The sequence below is a fragment of the Mchenga conophoros genome, linkage group LG12, assembly GCF_057382185.1.
Source record: "Mchenga conophoros isolate Kocher_MC1m ecotype Shallow Benthic linkage group LG12, M_conophoros_male_GT1.1, whole genome shotgun sequence".
NCBI lineage: Eukaryota > Metazoa > Chordata > Actinopteri > Cichliformes > Cichlidae > Mchenga > Mchenga conophoros.
The window spans coordinates 33,894,148-33,918,615 of record NC_140537.1 but is presented as its reverse complement, the minus strand read 5'-3'; the positions used below and the strand labels follow the sequence as shown (position 1 = coordinate 33,918,615).

At 40.4% G+C, this 24,468-nt stretch overlaps 1 protein-coding gene across 2 annotated transcripts in view; it reads right to left on the bottom strand.

The window, feature by feature from the left end:
- Positions 1-4,614: 4,614 nt before the first annotated feature.
- The window catches only part of prdm6 (PR domain containing 6), a 127,713-nt gene continuing 107,859 nt past the window's right edge, over positions 4,615-24,468 (bottom strand). For both annotated transcript variants that reach the window (XM_085295433.1, XM_085295434.1), the window contains exons 8-9: positions 15,848-16,024; positions 4,615-8,574 (exon numbers count right to left, since the gene is read on the bottom strand). In XM_085295433.1, the coding sequence (XP_085151559.1) occupies positions 8,460-8,574; positions 15,848-16,024 (292 nt within the window). In that variant the 3' untranslated portion in view covers positions 4,615-8,459. The remainder of the gene's footprint in view (positions 8,575-15,847; positions 16,025-24,468) is intronic.

The window sequence follows — 24,468 nt, the reverse complement described above, 5'->3', positions numbered from 1 at the left end:
CTTACACTTTTGCTCCTAAAAGTCCATTTAGTCTTCCTTCAAAATATAGGGTTAGGGGTATAAGAAAAGTAGGACTGTGTTATAGCTGCTGCTAGTTGAATGGTCAACCTTCAAATATTGTGATTCCATTTTTGCCAGATGTTGGATATTGGAAAGTCTCGAAAGCCATTCACTGATGTCAGCGGGTCATTTTTAAAATGTTCTGCTGCTACTTTGTAGTGACTTACAAAAAGTCTTTGATACAACAGATTTTAGAGTATTCAAGAAACGTGTGAAGAACAGGATTGGAGCTATAGCTCGCATGTGGATGAAAAGCAACATGGAACAGACACCAGAGAATTAATGATACAGTCAATAGTTAATAGTCAAAGGCCATTTAAAGTAATGATACTATAATTTTATCATTTAATATTCTTAGGAATGGTTTTAATTATTGTATCTTCTTTTATATATTTTCTGTTATCGTGTATATTTTCTTTCCAAGTAAACATATATTTATTGTAATTTCTTATCTTTGTATATTGTGGATATAAAAGCCCAACTAGTCACAAGGGTTGGAAATTACGAATAGCTATACAATCTGTGCAACATACCACTTTTATTGCACTGCATTGCATTGTCTCTATCAAATAACATTTAATATGTAATAATTAGTAACAGTAATTTACTCTTATTTCTTTCGTACAGACGATTCAAATTTATTTTGTTCTGGGAAAAGTCAATAGTCAATATATGTCCCTACCCTCACTTATCATCGTGCGCTCTGGGTAGTGACCAAAAGAATGATGGAGATTGTAGATACAAACGACCAGTAGGGGAAATGATCTTCATCCAAAGATCCTCCTGTCAGGATCCTCCTCCATCCTGTCAGATGGAGAAGGATCATTCAGGAGGCATATAACCACCTCTCCACCGCACTGAAAGGAGCTAGTCGAGATGCTTTGGTCACCTGACCTCCTGGATGAGGTGTTCGGGACATGTCCCATCAGGAGGAGGCCCAGAGTAGAGCCTTGATTCTTGCTGGTTACCTGTCAACATCTCAAATTTCTTCAGCAAGAGTCAAATCTGTCTTGCACACAAGTTTATTCATGCTGTGCATTTTAACATTTTAACATTAGAGTCAATGGGGATCGTCTCACTTTTGCAGTCAGCCTCTCGTGGCCATTAGAGGAACTGCAGTTTGGGGGACACTTCCAGCCTTGAAGGTTGCTGATCGTCTTTTGAGCAGAACATTGCTCTGTGCTGAGATAAATCTCATCAGCTTCACCTCACAGTGGGTTTAATGTTGTGGCTGCCGTGCACAAACTGACTCTTTCATGTGATATATCTGAAGCTGTGGTCGGGTTACCAGCAGACAGATTTTCTCACAGTGAAACTTTCTCCTCCAACATGTTTCCAATTAAAACTTGAGAAAAAAAACCTCCAAAGCTTGATGTCTAATTGGTTTTGAAAGTGCAACCTCTACTCTGCTTAATATGCTCCCAGTCTTCCGAACAGGAAATTCCACTCAAAGCAAAGCATTATAACCATTACACCCATTACACACACACATGGTGGGGGAAACCCCATTCTCTGAAGTCTTCTTCTCTTGTATCTGCCACTGTAGAGTACAACTGAGCTGACCCACAGTGTTTGTTCTAAAGTGTGTGTTTTAGTTCCCATTAACCATACTGTCGTTATTATCATGTTTCTGTTAATCCACCAGTATGTGCAAGCTCTGAAACTGAATTTGCAACTTTACTTATTCATGAATGAACAGTTACTTTTAGTGTTTGACCTGATTGATGATTGATTAATGTTTGACTTCAGGGTGTCAGCTCAAATTTGGACATTTAGTTCAGTGAATGTAATTTTTAATTTTAAATTAAAAAAAAATCTTAAAATGCTGAACAAGTACAGTTTGTCTGGAGAGGTTGCCAGTAAGAAGCTGCTTTCCTTTATAAAGAACACGGCAGTATAGCTTCGGTTTGCAAAGTCTCATCTGCGGAAACCACCAAACGGCTGCAACAATCCTTTGGACTGATGAGACCAAAGTGGAGATCTTTGGCTATAATGCCCAGCGCCGCATTTGGAAAAAATAAAACACAGCATATCAGCACAAACCATCATCATCATCTCTGAATCACTGTGGGGGACGGGTGATGATGAGGGCTTGTTCTGCAGCCACATGACCTGTGCACCTTGCAGCCATTGAGTTGACCATGAACTTCTCTGTAAGTGTTTTAGAGCAGCGGTCCCCAACCTTTTTTGCGCCACGGACCGGTTTATGCCCGACAATATTTTCACGGACCGGCCTTTAAGGCGTCACGGATAAATACAACAAAATAAAACTAGTACCGGTACCGAAAAAAAGAACATTTATTCATAACACACGTGAAAAGACCCAGGAAAACCGAGTTAACGATAAAAACGATAACAAAATAAAGCTGAAAACCGATAAAAACCCTGAAAACCATACATTTCACACCTGAGCCTCAACTCTCGCGGCCTGGTACCAAGGGGGTTGGGGACCGCTGTTTTAGAGAATGCCATTTCTAACAAATGAAGCTAGGCTGACAATGGGTCAAGCAACAGGACATTACCCGTTACAGTTAAGCACAGAAATCTACAAAATGACTGAAAATAAAAAGAATCAAGTTGTTCAGTGGGCCAGACCTCAACCCGATCAAAATGCTGTGATGGGACCTCAAGAGAATGGGTTAGTAGTAAAATGAGTCACAAAGCAAACCAGATTGTCATTTGATTGCATTAAAAATACTCCAAAATGAATCAACAGCACAAACCTGGTTTAAAAGTCTGATTCAGTCACTCACTTAGCAAACACGAAGCGCTAGCAGCTGCAGCTACATGTCTCAGCATCCACCTGCCTGTCAAAGAGGACACGACCCTAAACTTAAAACTGGACATTTATGACAGGGGTCTGTGGAGATGGACTCACTTTGGGAGTCTAAGCCCCCGTTAGAGCACCTTTGGTTTTCCAGCCCTGAAGGCTGTGATGCCTAAACCTGCAATGCTTCGATCCCGTTTTGTAGTTTAGTGTTTTTATTTTCTTCAGTGTTGTTTTTTTGGTAGTTTTCTCTCTGTTTGTTACATGTTTTGTTTATTATCATTTTATAATAAAAAAAAGTTTAATATTATTACCTCCTTTGATGTTAAGCAAAGCTTGTAATAGTAAAGTTTCATTATTGCTCAAGGGTTAAGTTGTTCTTGGGTCACAGTAACCTGATTTCTATTACAAGTACTCTGTTTATGGTCTAATTTACATCCTGTTGTACATTAACAACTTTTTTCCCTTCATTTCAACTCATTTCCAAATGAGCGATTGCTATAATTAGTGTGCAATTTTCCTTTTTTCTGATTTTCCTCATTGCATAATCTGGATTCTCTTTCAGCTGGGGATGTTTTAAATTATTTAGGCTGAGGTCATAAATCAGGCATTCTTCTCTTTTTTTCCTCTTCCTGGGAATTTAATGTCTTTGTTCATTTTTCACTTGTTCAAACAAATGAAACTGAACAGTTTTCCTTCTCTCTCTCGTCTCTCAGTCAGCAGTTTCTATACGTTTGTTTTTCTTCCTTCACACTAACTGCTTCTAATTAAAACTATCGCTGCCATAATCTCATTACGTGTAATCTAATCTTGACTCACTCATGTGTCTGTCAGACATTTAGAAAGTGGGGGGAAAAAAACTCCTCAAACTTCTCGTTGTGGGATCATTTGTTTGGCTTCAGAGTTTGGATCAGTTTCCCACGGTGAAAAAAAAAATCCCTGTGAGTGATGTCTGAAGGCTCGCCTTGTGTTTGTTTTGGTAAAATTTTGTTGAATCCTCACAGGAATAATTTCAGAAATCAGACTGGAAAGTTTGAAAATGCAGCTTGCAGACTGACAGAGAGGAGGTCAAGGCAGGGCTGTGTGTGTCACACATTATTAGCAGTAAGTAGAGGCAGCTGGTGATTGAGGGATGGACCATCCTGTGTGACAAGAAGATAAAATATTTAAGCCGTGTGAAGGTGAAAAACTTCAGAAATTATTTAAAAATGGAATTTGGGAACAGGGATCATTTTAATCTGATTAATATCCGATTCTCGTCTGATCAGCACCTCTGTGACCACTTAAAGGTTTGACAGTAACAACTGACAGCACCAATACATGAAGGGTAAACACCAAAGACTGTATATAAAAGATGGCTGGGGTCTTCGTGATGTAACCATTTTCTTTCTAGATACATTTTGAAGGTTCAATGTTACCATCATGACCACTGATCATGCCGTTTTTGGGAGCCATACGTGATCATATTTGTTAGATACAGTAAAAAACTTTTCAGCTAATGATAGCAAGCTAATAACACCTTCAGTCATTTTTTTTACATTGCTAAAGCTACTTTCATAAACATAATTTAAATTTAATTAATGGAAAAGAGAATTTTCCCCATCAAGGACAAACTTTTTGGACTCCTTCACAAGTAAATCATATCATCTGTAAATATAATGTAGCAGCAATAAATCCAGATGGATGAGTTATAAAAAAGACAACAAAGAAATTCTATAACGATGATGTTACAAGAGGCTAAAATCATTTTTGTACCAGACCAGTTATTTCTGCTCTATAACAGGACATTTGGAGAGACTCACTTCTGGAAAGAGCCTTAAGCCAAGTCGGCTCACAGTAGTAATATTTTCTGTGCAGAGATGAAAGCGCTGTCAATTTTTGTTGTAAACAAGACAAATTTCAAGCTCAACAAATTGCCGCGGACATAAAAGTGGTTACATTTTTCTGTCATCCCCAGAAAGTTAATTTAGTGCAGGTGATTTCAGCAAACAATGTAAGACAATAAGATCACAGAGAGCATCATGGGTAAGAATCAAAAGTGGATGTCAGCTTTATTTTCCTCTGGAACAACGTCTTTTTGCTATTTGATCTCATTTTGTCAATCTTTTTAAAAAATGGGAATGGGAGGAGGGAGGGGAGCTGAGGGAATCATGCAAACAAGATTGAGCTGAAATTGGAGACTTTCTGTTTGACATTACAGAGCAAATGATTATCATCATCATCATCATCATCATCATCAGAGGCCCCAAGTAAGTTTCACTTTCTGTTCAGGTCATCATCAGAGTTTAACACTGAAAATGTCAGAAGTAGGACTTAGAACACAGAAGGTAAATCTTTATATTGCCTAAATTATTATTAGAATACTTACCTATTTAATTAGAAACATCTGTTGGAGCTACATTTTTCTCAGGTTATAGTGTTAAAGTCCGGCTTCTGGATTCTGAACAAGAAGTGAGTTTGGTCAAAGTTTCACTTTAGTCCCAACTGATCCACAGTTTGCATCTTTCTATATACATCGTTGGATCAAGCTGCATTCTGAGTAAAGAGATATTTCTCTCAGGTGCAAAACTGTTTTACTTTTAAGAACACAAACAAGTCTGTAAGAGTTTGAGGAGCACCTCTGTCCAGATGCTCGACTGCCCAAACATCTGGATTTATTGTCTTTATTGCAGAGGCTGGAGGCTGCCAGTTGCTAGGTGAAGTTGAATGCTAACAGGGTGCTGCACCAAATCCTCCTCATTGCTTTGGTCACTAGCAGGTTGCTTCTGTTGCCTGCAGTTTGCACAGAAGATGTGTCTGTAAACACAGTTGCCAATCGGTAGTGAAAGAAATAGAACCATTCACCTGCAAAAATAACAGTTTTCACCTTTGGAAATATGCCGTGTCGGCACTAATTTCATGGTTTTTTTACTAGTTTCTGGTTTGCATCACACCTTTTGGTTTTCTGCACAATTTACAGCTGAGAGCAGTAACCTGATAGAGGTCAGAGGAATCCCAAGGACGTGTTTGGTGTAGCAATGTCCACCAACCAGTGTGGGGTTTTTCTCTGGTAACCTGTGGTTTCCAGGTGGATTCTCACTGGTTTGTAGGCCTGTGTGACTTTAGCGATGATTCTGTCGTCAGCCTTCACCAACTGGTTGGGGAATAAACATTTTTCCAATTTCTCCAGGCCTGTGTGAGGTCTAAAGGTGCTCCTGACCTCTCTGAGACACGCATGTGATAAAAAATAAAATAGTTTCCCTGCAGTGAAACATCTGTTTGAGTTTTGGTTTGGACAGCAGAGTTACATCCACTCGGCCGGTCTTTGGAAAGAGAAGCTACAGTTTTCAGATTATTAACATTATTAAAGCTTTTTTAACGCTCAGGCACAAAAACCTATTTGGTGTTCATCTGGTATTAAATGTGCTTTTTACCCTCAGTCGTTTTAATAGAAAGTGAATCGTTATGACACAGGACTATTTACACAGCTGAGATCTGAGTGGATTCAAACTTGCATTGCGTAGCAAATATACTCTACCAGACAACATGATAAACTATTCTTCAAAACCCAAAATTTGTTAACATGTTTGTGCCTCATCTGAGATAAAAAAAAAAACAAAAAAACCCATGAACTTAAGAAATGTTTAGCATACGAAAAAGAAATTAAACACATGCTGTCAACTTCATATTGAAACTTTTTAAAAAATGATTATTTCATCAAGAAAAAAGAAATTTCAATCATCGCATCCATCATCTCTGCACTATTTCCCTCTTTTCTTCATCATCTCTAATATTAAATTATAAACATTTTAAAACAAAAGTGCCTGAAGCATGATATGAGGAAAAAGATAAATATAATTTGTTTCCTTTGTCCTTTCTTTTTTTTTGTCTGTTTTTTGTTTTGTTTTTTTTACAGTACATACTCTTTGTATGGTGTTCATTTTGTGATGTAAAACTCGAGCGTCATCCTCAGACGTTCGAGTCGTTGCTCACTGTTTGCTTTGGTCGCGCCCTCCTTTGGCATCACTGTTGCAAAAAGAAAAAAAGAAGTAAAGCTACAGACAGACCATTAGTCTTAATATTTTTGGTATTTCATTGTTATTGTCCCGGTTTCAGGAAAGAGTTTTCTTTGGAGGGAACCCTGTTGTGGATTCCAAAACGTCCCCAATAAATATTCAAAAGTTTGTTAGTCCGACTCCTCCGTCTGAATCTCTGCTGAGAAAAAAAAGAAGGAAAGAAAAGAGATCTTTGGTTTGGTTGAATCAGGAGTTTCTCCAGCAGGATGAATGTGGCTTGAATGCTGCTCCTCTCCAGAATTCTCAGTCAGTCAAGTCAAAAGTGTAAACAGTCAGACAAACGTTCCCACCAAGACAGATAAATCTGAAAAAAGTCTTAAGTAAAGACCCCCATCCACACAGAAACATCGGGAAAGCATGAAATCTGTTCCCTCTCTTCCTGTGTGCTTTAATAAAGAGCATTCAGTTTGTTTGCAGAGACATGTGACCTCTACTGTGTGTTTTCAGAAACACTGGACATATCCTGATATAAATCTGGTGACAGTTAAAATAACTGTTTTTTTAATGGTCACCTGACACTGCATCACTCAGGAGAGAGAGAGGCCCAAAAATGAGCCCAAATAAAAAGCAATAGTTAGTATTTATTAGGGGACCAACACATTTAACTCCCTCTGCTGGCATCAGCTAAGACCTCCAGGGAAAACCATCCTGATCCAGAATCAGCTACAAAGTGAGGATCTGACATTAGGAGCTGGTTATTTATGATACACTGACTCTTCTTCCCATCATCAAAAAAAAGTCTGCAATGGTCACGGCAGACAGCGCCAGCTCCCTGAGCCAGAGGTGTTTTTCCTGTTTAAAGGGAGTTTTTCCTTCCCACTGTTGCCTTTCTCATAGGGATCATCTGATTGTTGGGGTGTTCTCTGTATTATTTTAGGATCTGTACCTTACAATATAAAGCGCTTTGATGCAACTTTTGTTATGATTTGGTGCTAAATAAATAAAACTGAACTGAATTAAAAAGCCGTATCGTGTCCGTTAAAATGGGCTGATCTATTGGAAGCTAACAATGACTGGTGGAGAGTTTGGACATAAATGCCACAACCAGCAGCTTTTCTCTGTGTGTTTGCAAGTTTTTTACTTCAACCGCAGTCAGGTGGGTCAACACGACTGAAAAGTTACAACAACCATGACACTTCCTCTCATGTTGTTTGGTTTAGAGCTTGTTGGAAAGCTGTTATTGCATTACTGTGGTAACTTAAGGTGTTGTCATCAACTTAAAAGCAAGGAAAGGTGAAACAAATGTGATCGTAAATAAGACCAAAGTGATTCTCACACTACACTGAAATGATACTTGCCCAAAAAAATTTACCATACATTCACATTTTGTTGTTTATCCCTGGAAACTCCTGGAATTTGCAAACTTTATTTTTAATCCACACATTTAATTTAGTGCAGGTTGGACCCAATTAACACAGTGATGCTCCTCAGGAGCTTTATTTCTGGAAAACTAAATTAGAATTAATATGAAGTGAGCGTCTTGGTGTGGATGGAGGTCCAAAACTGAAGAAAGAGTCACATTTTCATATTGAACTGTCTTAATGTGGACGTGGTCTCAGTCGGGAAACAGTCGGGGGTTAATCCACCTCGATGGACTCGCTGGTCTCGTTCACGGGTTTGCACTCGTTGGGAAGTCGCTGATGGCGGCTGAGCTGAGTGGCCTGTGTGAAGCTGCGGTCGCAACGCTCGCACCTGACGCACAAACAGAAAGACGCACAAAAGACAGCGATTAGAGGAGTCTGCACGTAGAGAAGCCTGAACAGAGCTGAGGAGAAATACACTTTAAAAGGCAAAACCTTAACATCTGCTGACGCACATGTACACAATCACGCGCACGCACACACCTCCCTGTTAACCCTAATATCCAGTGACAGTATAAAGTGTGTGTGAGGCCCAGCGGAGCAGCAAGCTGTAATTGTTGCCCTGATCCTCACAACCTGACCGACAAATTACACACAGTCCACCTGTCAATAATCTATCAGGCGGGCTGAGGAGGGTATTCCCATCTCACACACTTTAACACACACTCAGATATATCCAGGCCCGATAAGGCAGTGTCACTGTCACTTTCAATAGAAGTAGAGAAGAGAGGGAGCTTTTAGTGTGCGCTGGAGGGGGGTTAGGGGGTAATTTAAATGTATATGAATGTGTGTGTGTGGGGGGAGGCTCTTCAAAGAGAAAGCTGTGTGGAGATATTGGACTTAACAGCCCTGAAACAAGACTAACGTGCTCTCGGATAGATAGATAGGTTGAAGGGGAGGGAGGTGGTGTTAGACACAGGAGGAGAAACAGTGTGGACTGGACAGCGGTCGTTAGGAAGCTCTTTAACCAGAGCTTTTCCTCATTAAACCTCATAAACACGACACAGTTTTCTGATACAGCTTCTGCCACTACATTCATCACAGGGCCTGACTTTCTGTCTCGTACATAAGGTGATCACTGCCATAAACCGGCAGCAGGATTATTGGATGCAGGGTTGCTCAACTATAGCAAAAAACACTCATTATTTAGGTCAATATTTATAATAATACAGTTATTTATTCCTTAAGCTTTGTGCATTTGCTGAACTTTTTAAAAGAGTATTTATCTGAGATTGCATATAAAAGATGGATGTAGCCACAGTGAAGTCAGCCGGTGTGTTTGTGTTGAAGTCAGTTCACATGTGGACAGCTAAGACACTTGTAAGCTGGATGGGTGCAGCGCACAAAGCAACAGCATCAGCATTATTCCCTCTGAAATGTTACTAAACCCACAAACTCTGTCATGATGTCTGGTTCAGTGGCTTGAGTTTTTTGAGGGAAGACAGCTTGTTGACTGCTGCCTGTGTCAAGATCCTTTCAATTCAAGTTGCCACAAGCTTCAGTGAAATCCAGGTTAAAAAAGAAGAAGAAGAAAAACTAAAGAAAAACCTTATTGAGCCCATACAGTTATTAAAGCTTTCTCCTTCTGTGAAGGTGGACATTTTAAAAAGGAAGTCTTTAATGATTATCTCACTTATGGCCTCAGCTTCAAGTGAAGTATATCTCAATTTCCGAACGGGGAATGCAGGGACGATATGGGTGTTCAACCATCTAGCGTTGACACCATTAATGTGGTGGAAAGTTGCAGAGACAGTCATCAACTGCCAAGAAGAGCAGGACAGGTTAACTGAACTGATGTCTGACGACGGGTCACATTTGTAGCTTTTTGGATTTGGTGGTTTTATGGTCGCTCTAATTAAAATCAAATGTTTTTAAATGTGTTATTTAAGCGGTGTAATTTTAGCTAATGTTGCTGATCTGACTGACCACTGTAAACCAAATTTCATCCTAACATTTTGAATAGATTACTGTCAAACATGTTGCTCCTGGGCGAACCTAAACCTTAAGGTCTCAGAGAGAAGCATTTACCATGAAGGATCATGTACTTTGCATTCAGTTTTATTCCAAAACGTCTGCAACAGCTGAGACCTGAACTGGTTCTCCCCATTTTTTTGACACATTTTGTAAAAGCAGCTCTAGATTGAAAGTACATTAAAACAATGAAGCTTGTGAAACACGTTTTCAGTGGGTTCCACCTATGTTAATCTGCTTGGGTCCCTGTAATGTAAATTTCAGCATCAGTCAGAGCGTGCAGCGGTCTGCACAGACATCCACCCGCTTGCCTGTTTTCAGGTGTCCAGACAACGCTGCAGCGACTTCTGCCTTCTCATTACTTTGTCTGTCACTCTTAAATAACCAGTTTCTTTAAAAAAAATAAACACAAACTTCTGTTTAAGCTTCACCAAAATTAGTTTGACAGAAACTGTTAGCTCGCCCCATCACATCACAGGATATGAATGTTTTTCTGTGATCACCTGAATTTAAAGAAGTCCTGTATGTTTATATATATATTACATATACGTGTGTGCGTGAGGACCAGACTTTGAGCTGATGGATCTGAAATTATTCTCATTTTCTAAATTTTCTTGCAGCACAAGAAAAAGAAAACAGACCCCCGACTGCTCTGCCATTAAGGTGGATGTTCCTGCTGTCATTCGTCTGTGAATTTACAAAACCACAACAGCTACGGACTTCAAAGCTCCTCTGAAGCTTCTCTGTCACAGCGACTTATCCAGGCACGAAGACGGCTGTCCTGCACAACAAAGAGCAGAGCTGAAACGAGGCAGCTGCAGTCCGCTGGCTATCGACCAGCGGGCGTCTGTTAGCGGCCGCCGCCTCCATTTCTCAGCAGGGAAAAATAATGTTGAGTTGTTGTCCTGACAAAATGACAGAGGCCGCTTTAATCACTTTCCCTCAAGGATCAGTGAAGTTTCAGCTCACCTCTTATCTTAATCTCATCTGTACGGATGTGGATCGAATGCGAGATAAACAAGTACAGACTGTGTTCAGTCACAGACTGATAGAAGCTGAAGGGCTAGAAGAAGTACAGACGAAGTCTTCATTTACAACAACGTTCAGCACCGAGACCGAGCAGTTCAGACAAACTCTGACCACACCTTTATTTCAAAATCAAAGGCTGTGTTTGTGGGAAACGTGCAACTCTGGTTAGTAAGATCTCTTTCCTGAGGGAATATTTTTGAAAATAAATCATGATCTAACCATGCATTCATGTGGTGTTGGATTAACTGGAAAAGAGAATTTCCCACTGGGGAAAATCCACATGAACACCACCTTAAAGTTGGAACACTAACTGGGAAAGTCTGAGAAATTGTTGTTGAGCTTTTGCAGTCACACATTAAAACATGGCGGATGAAAGACAATGTTTTGTTGAGTGCAAGAAACTTTTTCAATTATTGGCGCAAAATGCTCAAAACTTGTTTGGGCAGCACCATCGAAATGAAATTTCACGAACTGGTCTTTAAGGTGTCGCGGATAAATACAACAAAATAAAATGATACGACCAAGACAAAAACTGTGGTATTTTATAAATATAATGATAAACGCGAAATTCACTGTGTAATTGTGTAACTTTATTAGCAGCGTCCTCCTGAAATGCGCCAACAACACTGAGAGTAACATCCTCCTCTCTGCCCCTTAATGGTCGCTGTGGTAACGCGTAAATATTTCTTTCAAAATAAGACACACAAAGCGCATGAAAATATATAGGAAATTTATTCATAACACACGGGAAAAGACCCAGGGAAACTGAGTTAACGATAAAAACCCTGAAAATCACAAATTTCAAACCCGAGCCTGAACTCTTGCGTCCCGGAACCAAATAACTCGTCCAGGGCCCGGGTGTTGGGGACTGCTGCTCTGTGTCACGGTCCTGAGTCTGGCGACTCATTGTTTATGTTCTTGTTTATTATTATTCTTTGATTGAGTTAGTTTCCGCTTATACTTTAGTAATTTTTAGATCTCAGGTTTTGTTACTGTCCTTCTCTTGTGTTCCATGTGTCACATCAAGTCATGTCAAGTGTTATTGTCCGTTTTTTCCCCAGTCTCCATATTCATGCACCTCCCGTGTCAGTAATGTCTCCGTGTCGCAGTTTGTTATTGTCTCTGTGCTCCATGTTCTCTCTGTCTTCCCTGTCAGCCGTGTCTCCTTGTCAAGTCTGCGTTCCCGTGCCTGTGTTCAGTATTTCCTGTTTTACTTTGACAGTCTGGTGTTCAGTGTTTTCAGCTTTGCTTCCGCCCTTTCTCGTTTGGTCAGATTAGCCCCAGCTGTATCTCACTCCTGTTTCCCATTCCCTCGTTACTCCCTGGTGTATTTAAGCCCTGTGTTTTCCTCTGTCCGTTGTCACGTCACGTTACCCGTTTAAAGTGCTTTATAAATAATATTAAATTGAATTGGATAGCTATCTAGTTTCCAGTTTAGATTAAGTTTCTGTGAGTTTTGGGTTTTGTTTGATTTTTGCTACAGTGCAATAAAGCTGCTTTTTTATTTCATCTGCATTTGGGTCCTTCATCCTGCCTGCCACACAGCGCTGCATGACAAATAGATTCAACAAATGTTTAAAGAAACATTGAAAAAATGTTTAGTTTTCCTAATTTATTACAAGAGGTAATGACTCTACCAGCATCCACTACACAAAAGCATAATCTCTGTGTGCTGGCTATAGAAATAGGCATTTGTTAGTCCTAAAGCATAGTACATATTAGTGTTTTGGGTTTTTTGTCAGTGTTCGCTCACTCTGAATGCTGTCTCTATGCAGCTTCACAGTAATAGAATCATAAATATAATGTACTAAGTCAAACAACTTTCTGTGGTCTCCAGGATGACATTTAAAGCTAAGACGTTGCTTCTCTGAACAAAATACAGAAGAACAAAAAGCGGAGCAGAGAAAACAGCAGCACGCTTTGACAGCCTGCACAGTCCAGTGAGCATCAGCACCGAAAAGCTGCCGACCACACAGAATCGCGGCCTCCGTCTCCTCAGTGGGAAAATAAAGTTGAGCGTTTTCCTCCTGACAAAGTGACAGTGGCAGCTTTAATCTATCCGCTGCACCGTCCGAAAGGAGATAACTCCCCGAGGCCATCGATCCGCTAAAGATTTCTGACGCACGTCCGTGATTGTCTTTGTCCCGCTCTGCCTCCACCGAGACTCTGAAGTGCTGATGAAAAGGTTCGGGGGTTTCCTCTGATTGCTTATTAAGAATGCTGATTTGGTTTAACTGAATTTAAACCGCTTGTCGTTTCACTTTTTACACCATGATCTCTTGTTCCTCCTTGCTCTCTCTCACTCATCCTTCTCGCCTCTTCGCTCTCCACGTCAATGATGACTTTGGATTTCTCTGATTGCTTATTAAGAAGGTTAATTTGATTCTATCCCCGTGTTCCCCCGATGCCAGTCCTTTAGATTTTGCACAACTCAAACATCTTATTTTGCTTTCTTCACTTTCTTTTATGTCTCTTACTCTTTGGCCCTTCTGGCCTCCACTTGAATGCTGACCTCTTGGTCCACTGGAGGAATCCTTATTGTCCTCTGTTGCTGATTAGATGACAGGATGACAACAACAGCATCCAGAAGCCTCGAATTGCAGCGTGGCATGCCCTCTAATTATATTAGCCTTAACCAGCAGAAGAAAATGGAAATGAGTGTGGGGAGATTCATTACCGGGCTGTTAACAGATCCTGTATTTACACTGGACAATCTGCTGATGCCCTCTGATTTACAATGAGGAACAAACAAGAGAATTTCCTCATAGTTTAACGTTACAGGCAGCCAACAGTAAAGCATCAAAGGTCAGAGGTCACAGCAGACATGATGGAAGTGAATGGAAGCAAATATTATCACGAATAATGAATAATAGAAAAGTGATTGAGAAAGTAGTAAGGGATAAAAAAGCAGTTTGCAAATGACTCTTATTATGATTTTGGTTTTTAGGACCAGAGCTAAATTTAGAGCTGAAGACCAAAAAGAAAAATGTAGACAACAAATCAACTGGTTTCTAAACTTCTGAAGCGTTTGGTAGTTTCAGTGAAAATGTGTTAGCCACCATCACGTTTGATTTTTGGAGGCAGAAGTGATGCGTTTGGATGGAGTGCTAACTTACCAGCTAACGCTAACTAGTTTGGTGAGCAAGCTGGATGTAAGTGTGTAATGCACAGACTGATAGCGGCGTATTAGTGCTTCTTATTAGTGCATCAAAACTGGGGCATGGACTTCTTAGATGGTCTTTTCTCATTTTTAAACTCCAGTGTCTCCTTCACATACCTTTAGATCAGGGGAGGGGAACTCAAGCCCTCAAGGGCCGGTGTTCTGCAGGTTTTAGACGTGTCCTTGATCCAAATGGCTAAATTAGCTCCTCAACATGTCTTGAAGTTCTCCAGAGGCCTGGTAATGAACTAATCATTTGATTCAGGTGTGTTGACCCAGGGTGAGATCTAAAGCCTGCAGGACACCGGCCCTTGAGGCCTGGATTTCCTCACCCCTGCTTTAGTTGGTCAGTCCTGGTATGTTAACAGCTGCCAAAGTAAAACTGTGACTCAGTTGGAATATTTACCTGTAGATAATCTGAATGGCCACTCTAGAACCTGCAGCACCATTGGAGGACGTGTTGATGTGTCTCTCCAATATTCATGAACAAGAACCTGAGTTCCCGCTGCTTTAGTGCATATTATTTATTAATTTATTTACTAAAGCATATCTGTGTACATCTGTTGACAACAATGAAATCCCAACCCATTTACTACCATTTTATATTTTTTTTCTTTTGTGCAAGCTAAAACCTTCAGGACTTCAAGCCCTCGGTGGCTCACTTTAGTTTTCTTATGGTGACGTAATTAGCAATGCTAATGAGAGAAAGCGTTGGTTTCAGGAGTGCTGGGGGAAATTGATTTAGCATCCAGACAAAGCAGATGTGACACTCTTTAAAAACATATTAATCATTTTATGATTCTACAAATTTGATGTCAATGACATGAAATCATTCCATTGATCTGTATCAGACTCATATGGGAATATACACCATAATTGCTTTTATTACTGATTTAAAAACCTGAATAATTTACAAGCTGGTGTAACAAAATATTTAGATTCACAGTTTAGTACCTGCTATTAGAGAAGTTCGGTCAGAGCTTTATTTGTTCTAAATCGTTCTCTGCTGTACCAACATGGGTCGCTGTTGATAATTACCAGTTTATGGGAACATCAGTTGCCATCCACATTAAAAACAATCCATGGTGCCTTTGACATTTTGAGCGGTTTAGCGGATCCCTGAGCGTTATATTGTCCTCTGTACAGTTTATTCAATGACCTCAAAGACATAATTATGAGAGACACAGAAAGACAGAGACAGCGCTCAAAGTTATGGAAGTGAAATTATTGGTGTCAAAAGTATAATTTTCAGGAGAGGAAAAACTTATTTGGGACAAAGTCACCCAATATATCTAAAGGTGAGACTTGCTTCTACAATAATTTTGGTGGTGACAGTTAAGAGCAAGTCGAGTGGTATTAGCTGGGTTGTTTGTCGCAACAGGTGGCAGGTGGGGGCAAGGTGGGTGGATTTTATGGGTGTTTGGGGGTACTCACTGTTACTTACTTGAACGGCTTCTCTCCTGTGTGTGTGCGGATGTGGTTGTTGAGCGTCGTGGCTCCAGCGAAGGCCCGGCCGCAGTATCCACATTTGAAAGGTCGGTCGCTGGAGTGCGTCACTACATGGTTCCTCAACTCTGAAGGCTGAGAGAAGGACTGGGAGCAGTGGCCACACTGGTATGGTCTGAGGACAAAGACAGTCGGATGAAAGAAGAAAACAGAAGGTGTGTGCGTGCGGGAATGGCTTAAATTCACTGCCTTAAATTTGCATTCTTTCTAACAGTCAGCAGGGGGCACCATTTGTAGTTGCAAAAAGAGGACTGCTACTAGTGCTCACTTTATCGAAAATGAATTTAGAATATTATTGTAAAAGGCGAGATTTTAAACTAGTGATTGAGGCGAGGTCATAGAGGATGTGAGCTGAAGCTTCATTTTCTCATAGACTTCTACACATTCACATCCTCTTCAGTTACCTGAGATGTCTCCCCCTACTGGCCATGATGTTACTTACCCGTAGGTCTATTGGTAAGATCATATTTTATTTTGTTAGCTCTGTTACTTTGTGACTCTTGTGCTCCATGTATTAATTTACCACGACATGAAAATTCATCAAAAAAAGAATTATTTCTTCATCTTCCCCATGAAGATTCTTCATTTTTATGGGTTTGTTCCACCTTTTCTGTTGTTCTTCCATTATCACAAAGAAACAATGATGCACAGATGAATTTTTCTGGGTGCTTGTAACTGGAGTGGAGCAACGTGAATTAACACAAAATGAAAATTTGGAGACATTTTGTTTACATACAGAAAAACATGAGCCTGCACACATTACAGCTCACTAAAAAGCAATATATATGGTCTATAAACACACGCAAACAGGGGGCGGGGGAAGTCGGACACTGCTCCGGTAACCATGGCAGCCTGACCCTCATCAACAATGCAGGCCTAGATCATGACTGGACCATTTATCATGGTGTGTATGTGTGTGTGTGTGTGTGTGTGTATGTGTGTGTGTGTGTGTGTGTGTGTGTGTGTGTTTGTGAAGAATAGCAGTTACAGAGAATGAGATAGAGACAGTAAGAGAACAAGAAAAGAAGAGATATATTAGGTTATTGTGTGTCAGTGTGTGTGTGTGTTTGGCCCAAATGGGAGTTAAACAAACAACCAAACAGAAGCTGTGTGTCTGCTAATAGAGTGTCCTGCTTCCATACAGCAGCAGATCTAATCTCACACTCCTTCCATTCGCTGAGCCGAACACGCAGCCAGCTGTGAACATTATCGAGGTATTTTGTTTTCACTTACAGGACACTTCAGCCTCTGCTCATATCTTGCATCTCCTCTCTTTTCCCCCATTATCATTTTCAGGCTCTGTGTGCAAACCTCTGTTTCCCACATACAGACTTTACTTAGGCAGCCCGCCCAAGCATATATGTTGATGCTTTTCTTTATTATCTTTTTGAGAGGATAATTTAGTACTGCTCAACCCTCTGCTAAACAAACTCACCCCGGCTCTTTTCTTCACATGTTTTCCTTACAGGCTGTCTCACTGGCCACATTGCTATCTGTGTAGGTTTCTTGATATCATTTAGCTACGTCTTCAGAGAGGATCATCGTCCACCTCCCTGATGGCAGCAGTCCCTTCATCTGATCTGAAAACTTACTGAAGTGGAGAGTCAGTCTAACCAGAACACAGCAGCTGATTATATTGGTCCAATATATACATTTATCTGTAAGTATTTTGAAATGTCACTATTTACAGAGCAGAGACTTGTAGCAGTAGTATTTCACATGCCTTTTTTCTTCCACAGTTTGGTTTGCACATTGCATTCCAGTTTTATGGACTGCTTGTTTAAAATCACTAAAATTGCAGAGTGAGACCTGAAACAAAATCAAGCTTCGAGGCACTCCATGGCTTTGACACAGCACCACAGGAGGATGTGGGGTTAAAGTACATAGAAAGTCAGTTAGTGCCGTGTATCAGTCAGTGTGCATTGATGAGCCGGGAGCTCTGAGGTGATTAGCTGCTGTGTGTCTTCTGTCAGTCACATTAACGACCTCAGGAGTACACTGAGGATCCCGTTTTTAAAGCTACTTTAAAGACAGGGATCAGGGACGCTCTGGTGATTACCATTGGTACTTTATCTGCTACAGTCACACTTTAGCTAAGCATGGATATTATCATTAATTACTTTAATGAGTGTTATGGCTACTTTTACTCATTGTAATTGTAATCAGCATTATTATTGCGTCAAACGCAGGTGGGGCTCCTCTGTGTTTCATTTGCTGGTTCTTCCCATGTGTGGATTTTCTCCAGGAGCCTGGGAGACATTCAGGCCCAGGATATAAAAGAACCAGAGCTGGAGCCTATCCCAGCTGTCATAGCAACCTCTCACCCCACGAGAGCAGGGTTCACCTTGGACAGGTTGCATGCTCACATTCACACCTACGGCCAGAGATGGGCAGTAAAACGTTAAAGGTAATGCGTTACTGTAATCTGATTACTTTTTTCATGTAACAAGTAAAGTAAGGGATTACTGTTGCAAAAAGGTAATTAGATTACTGTTACTTTCCCTAATATGGAGTGCGGGAGAGAGTACGACCATGCAGTGTTTAAAGCTTGGAAGCATTTACATCACTTTGAGTTTGATTCCACGAAAAGCGACAAAAACATCAGCGTCCAATGTACTCTGCGTGGGAAGAAAATTTCTTTCTACAGCGAAAAATTAAACTTCTAATCTGAGCAGGCACCTAGCACGCCGCCACGGGAATGTGAAATTTACAGAGAAACCCCCGGATCTCCCCCACTGACATGACTGCTGCGGCACTGGGCAAACCTCCACCTGCCTCACAGGACTCAGTGCTGCTGGATCTTTGAATGTGTGTTTTACTTGCATCTATTTGAAAGAGTGAGTGTAAACACAAAACACTTGATTTTATATGATGGATTATGCAGAAAAAAATTGAATTGGGCTGAAAGGTCTATTCTTTATTATGTATTTAGGTTGTGTGGCATGTTTTTGAAAAGTAACTAAGTAATAAAGTAACAAATTACTTTTGAAAATAAATAATCAGCAAAGTAATGGGATTACTTTCATTGAGAAGTAATCAATAATTAGTAACTAATTACCATTTTCAAGTAACTTGACCAACACTGCCTACGGCCAGTTTAAAATCACCAGTTAATCAGGCAATCATGGAATACACTGCAGAAGGATTTGCAGCTCTCTCAGCTGATTTCGCTGAGAGGTCTCCTTCTTCGGTGGTTTCTTTCTTCCTCTTTTTCTCAAATTTATGGATTAATGAAGTTTATTTTATCATTTTATGAACCAGGCTTTTAGACCTCTCTGAGACACACTTTGATTTCTTGTCTTTACCATCTTTATCTCTCCGTAGTCCAAAAACATCTCATCAGACTTGTATATCCATCCATCCATCCATCCATCTTCGACCACTTATTCGGGGCAGCAGTCTAAGCAGTGAACCCCAGACTGCCCTCGCCCCCTCCACGTCTTCCAGCTCATTCAGGGAGCACACCAAGTTTATCCAAGACAGCTCAGAGACATAACCTCTCTGGTGAGTCCTGGGGCTGCCCCTGGTTCTCCTCCCAGTAGGACATGCCTGAAAGACCTCACCTATGAGGCACTAAAATCGGTTGGCTCAACCACCTTAAGTGGCTCCTTTCAGTGGAGGAGCAGTATCTCTGAAGGAGATCCCCTTCATGATTTCCTCCTGGTAGGATCTCCCAAGGCAAATTGGACCTGGATGAGGGGCCAGACAAAGAGAAATTCTGACAACCGCTATGATGACTAAAAAAACCCCCCCAAAAATCAAGGGTCCAGTTTACACTGTCCAGACAAGGTCACCAGAGGTAGAGGCTGAAGGTGCGAGCCTCTGGTGGCCCGGTCCAACTAGGCTTAGCCTGAAAACCTACATGAATATATAGAAGCCGCCAGGGGGGCTTGAAAAATGTTTAGTCATGAAGGAAATGGAAAAATGATATAGTTTTTTCTGTTTTTCTTTTCATATGGGTCACTTGGTTCTGTATTACTGTGTAAGCTGTTAAACTGACAGAATAAACTCCCATGTGCTGCCTGAAAATAAAGCGATTTTCATTCTGAAACTAATAAGACAAAACTCTGACATCAGTTCCTTACAAATGGGTAAATACCCCAGAACTAGAATAAAACAAATAGACCAACATCTTCACCACTCTAATAAATCACAAACACCCACAATACCCTGAGACGATGTAGACACACACACACACACACACACACACACACACACACACACACACACACACACACACACACACACACACACACACACACACACACAGGAAAGTAATAAGAGTAAAATAGTGTAATATAAAATCGAAAAATTCTCACTTGCAGTTTTCCACATAAAAGGCGTCTCGCCGTGGGGGTCGGTTCATTTATCAGCCGGCCGGTCTATAAGTTCACGCCTCAGTGGGCCGCACCACTATTTATTAGGTGGGTTTTCTATGAAGAGCTGCATTGATTGTGAATAGTTTAAGTTGATGAATGTGTGGATATTATTTATTAAGGCAGCAGGCCGGGAGATTAATGCCCGGTTATTGTTTATTACAGGGAGGAGTGGAGGAGGAGGAGGTGAAGCATAAACACCTCTATCATGCACATAAACACACATGGACACACAGGTATGTGCATATGCAACCAAAATATGGGAACAGACAGGCAAATGCAAATACGATCATTTATGCATAAATTACCGCACATACTGTACGGTCTGGGTTTTATACCAGAAACACTGAACTTCTTTACCATGAAACACAGGGGTGTGCGGATAACACAGAGAGGGGAAAAAAGCTTTAGGAAACTTTAGTTTTTAACAGATTTCACTGGTGAATGTGACACTGAGCACTGAAATGAAATACACATAATATTTCAAAATATCAAGGTTTTTCCTGGCTTTTAATGGGCGTGCTGAAAACCAGACTAGGTCTGCCTATAGCTAAAACAAGTAGTCTGTGTTTCCACGTTTAAAAGGACCCTTTTCCTCTCAATTTCATAATGAAATGTAGCTAGCAAGCTTTCTACTCTTGTTCTATGACAGCTGAAGTAATTAAGAAAAGTGATAGATTGACATTTTTTGCATGCGGGATAAATCCTAATTAACTCCCCAAATAAGTTCCTAGAGGACTGTTGCTGAAACGGCACATTAAATTTGTTTCGAAGGGGAAACAAATTTCAAACAAATTGTTTTACATTTTAGAATAAACTCATATTTTGATGGAAAAATAGGTTCTAGACAAAACTGAGAGTCATTCTAAAACCATTTTAAACCCAAAGTCAAAAAGCATGGGGAGAAAATATTCTCACAAAATAGGGTTGAACTCATCTTTATGACTCAGTGACTCAGATCATGTTCATATTATCAAAACAAAGCACTAGATGTCAAACATATGACACATCATCTCCATTTTAGGGATGCTCCTTGTGACTATTTTACTAACAAACAGGATTTTAAAAAAGTCTAAAAGTAAGAAAACACTAACTAGGAGAACAGAGGAGAAGTGGAAAGTGTATCATGGGGTCTACAGCAGCATAACTAAGTGAGGCTCAGGGTCAGCCGATCAAGCTCTAACTATATGCTTTATGACAAAGGAAATCTTAAACGAAGACAAGGTCTGTCTCTTGAATCAAAACTGGGAGCTGTACAGGAGTCTGATAGCTGCCTCCCATTCTACTTTACGAAACTCTAGAAACTGTTATGTGATGGCTATGTGCAGGCAGGAAAAGGACCTAAAGTGCAGACTCCGGAGACAGAAAGTAACTCAAAACAGCTTTAATGCTGAACTCAAAAGGGTACCAAAACTAAGACTACAAAATACACCTACACAGCTAGATAAGGGTAGATCGCGACAATGACAAACTGAAACACAGGGCTTAAATACATAGAGGGAGCAATCAGGGAATGGACAACAGGAGGGAAACACTTCTGGGGCAAATCAGAACTGACGAGACAAGGAAGCGTAAACTGATCACACTGAGGTAAGACAGAGACCTTCAAACTAAAACAGGAAACACAGACTGAACAAAGACACAGACTCACATGCAGGCACTACAACAGAGGGAACAGAGACGTGGGACCAGGGCAGACACAGACACTGACTGGACACGGGGGATATAGCGGACAGGGGAGACAGCAACTAAGGATTACACAGAGACAAACCATAAGACATGACTCTAACAAAAACCCAAAGACTAGAAATTATAAATAATATAATGAACTCAAAAACCCTGGGTCAACGACCCAGGCATCCTAACAGAAACCACAAGTAAGCCTGCAGTCTGAGGCTGATATGTCTACTTGGATATACTATCATAACATCATAGATGGAGCCTAATAATTATGTGACAAGAAGGATTTAAAATTTGGTAACAAAACACATTTTAAATGTTGCAAATGCCTGAGAAGTCCAACCTTTATAAACAGTCTATGTACACAGTTGGACATGCTTTTTACAAATATGAGAGAGTTTGACTGCAATTTTCACAACTTTTATGTTTTCCAAATAGTGTTCATTATAATTTGTCAGAAGCTTAAGCTCATGTGTCAAAAAAATAGACACACTGGAGAGCATTTCACATTTATGATGAAAAATTCCTTATTTTACTGTCAAATTAATGAATTAATTTGGTATTAATTCTTGTAGGAAGTTGTTATTTCAGTCTTTTCTTCATCTTTGTTACAGCTGATCTCATGAACCTCTCCCCGTTTCTCTTTTTATTGCTACAAACGAAGCTGCTCCATTTGGACTGCTGGCTAACTGTATCACGTCTCTCTCGGTGGCCGTTAGCATCAAGTCGTTACTCAGTCCGATTGTGTCGACAGCACAGACAGCCAAATATGTCTAAAATCAACAATGCAACAAGGTAATAAAAACACCAAATGGACAAGTTAATAATGCTTAGTTTGGATACTCGATGAGAGCTAAATCAGCTGCTGTGTTTTTCACGCTTAGCTTAGCCTGTGTGTGTATGTGAGATCTGTAAAATTAGCCATTTTCAACACATCCGTGTAATACGGTTCAGGACAATAAACCTCGTGTCAGCTTTCAACACAACATGTGGTAGGAACAACAGAGTCAGAGTCAACATGTCGCTGTGTCCACACCTTTAACACATGAGCTGATGAAAGAGGCAGCGTGTGTGAGAGACCGACTGCATGCCGACCAGACCTCACTACTGAGACTACATGGGAATGAAACGTTCTGGCTCGCATACATGTTTTCATAGCATCAGAGAGAGGTCAGAGGTCAAGAAGGTGGACAGGCGAATGGAAAGTAAGAGCATTGCTGATCAGATCTCTCGTAGACTGGAGAGAAAAACATTTAAACGGTGTGTGGTGAAGTGGGAACTTCACACGATGACAAAAACATGCAAATGACTGCTCTACTGCAAGACCGCAGGCAGTGAAATTATGGGCTTAAATTGTGGTTATAAATATTGTGAACTGAGTTTTGTAACCTTGTAAACAAAAATATCTGAAAATTTTACGTTTGTGCATCTATTTGTATGTTTGTAAAAAATATTTACACAAGTTGCTTTTTTTTTGTTAAGGTCCAGATACAAACCAAAGAACTACGTGTAAAACTCTGCGCTCACGTTCGCTCGCTTGCGTGTGAAATACTCATGACCACAATTTGAGCCCAGACGAAAAGTCTGTCCATCATATTGCTTGTACAGATTACTATGAAGCAAGGGCCTGTGGGTTAGAGTTTTCCCTTGTGACTTCAAAATAAAAGCCTGGGTAAATATAATCACTAAGACTCTAGACAACCTGAGGTTTGCAGTAGCGGTGGAAAAAACGTACAAAAACACTATTTGAAAGTCTATTTTCTAATCAGTTTGTAACATTTTCTTTGTCAATTTTAAAAAAAAATGTACAGATGTTGTAACATCTGTAAAAATTGTAGGATTATCAGCAAACAGTAAACACCACTGTGCTAAAAGTTGCAGTATGATCAGTGGCCATTTAAGGCTCCAAAAGTGAGTTCATCCAAAAAAACAAACAAAACCAAACACAATGCATCATTAGCATTACCAGGGGTGCAGCTGGTCTGACTGACAGGTGGATGTTCTGCTCTGACTGTAGGTTTCACCTCCATTAATTGGAGTCACTGAACTGGACCTTTTCACCATGTCTCTGCTGCTGCTCCTGCTGCTTTTGGACCTTCTTCAATAGAATTACCTTAGAGTTTGTGCTGTTTTATAGCAGGTATGCATTTGTGAGTTGCACTCATGCAGTTTCTGGATGCAGACTAACAAAGTGAGCGTGACAAGTGTTAGCTTGTAAGATTATTTTTACAGAAGGACAAACATATCTGCTTCTAGATTTAATAAAAACAATATTTAACCACTACATTTCTGACAGCATCACATTCATATTTTTATGTGTTTGGGGGTTAAATCGGTTGCTTGCAGATGATGTTTTCATTTTCTGAGCTTTTAATTTGATTTAGGACCTCAGTGACTCAGTGAATATGTGTGTGTGTGTTTATTTGCAGCGTGCAGTGATGCAGAGTGAAGTGTGTCGATTGACCCGCATGGACTCAGTCTAATCCATATGGAGTTATATCTG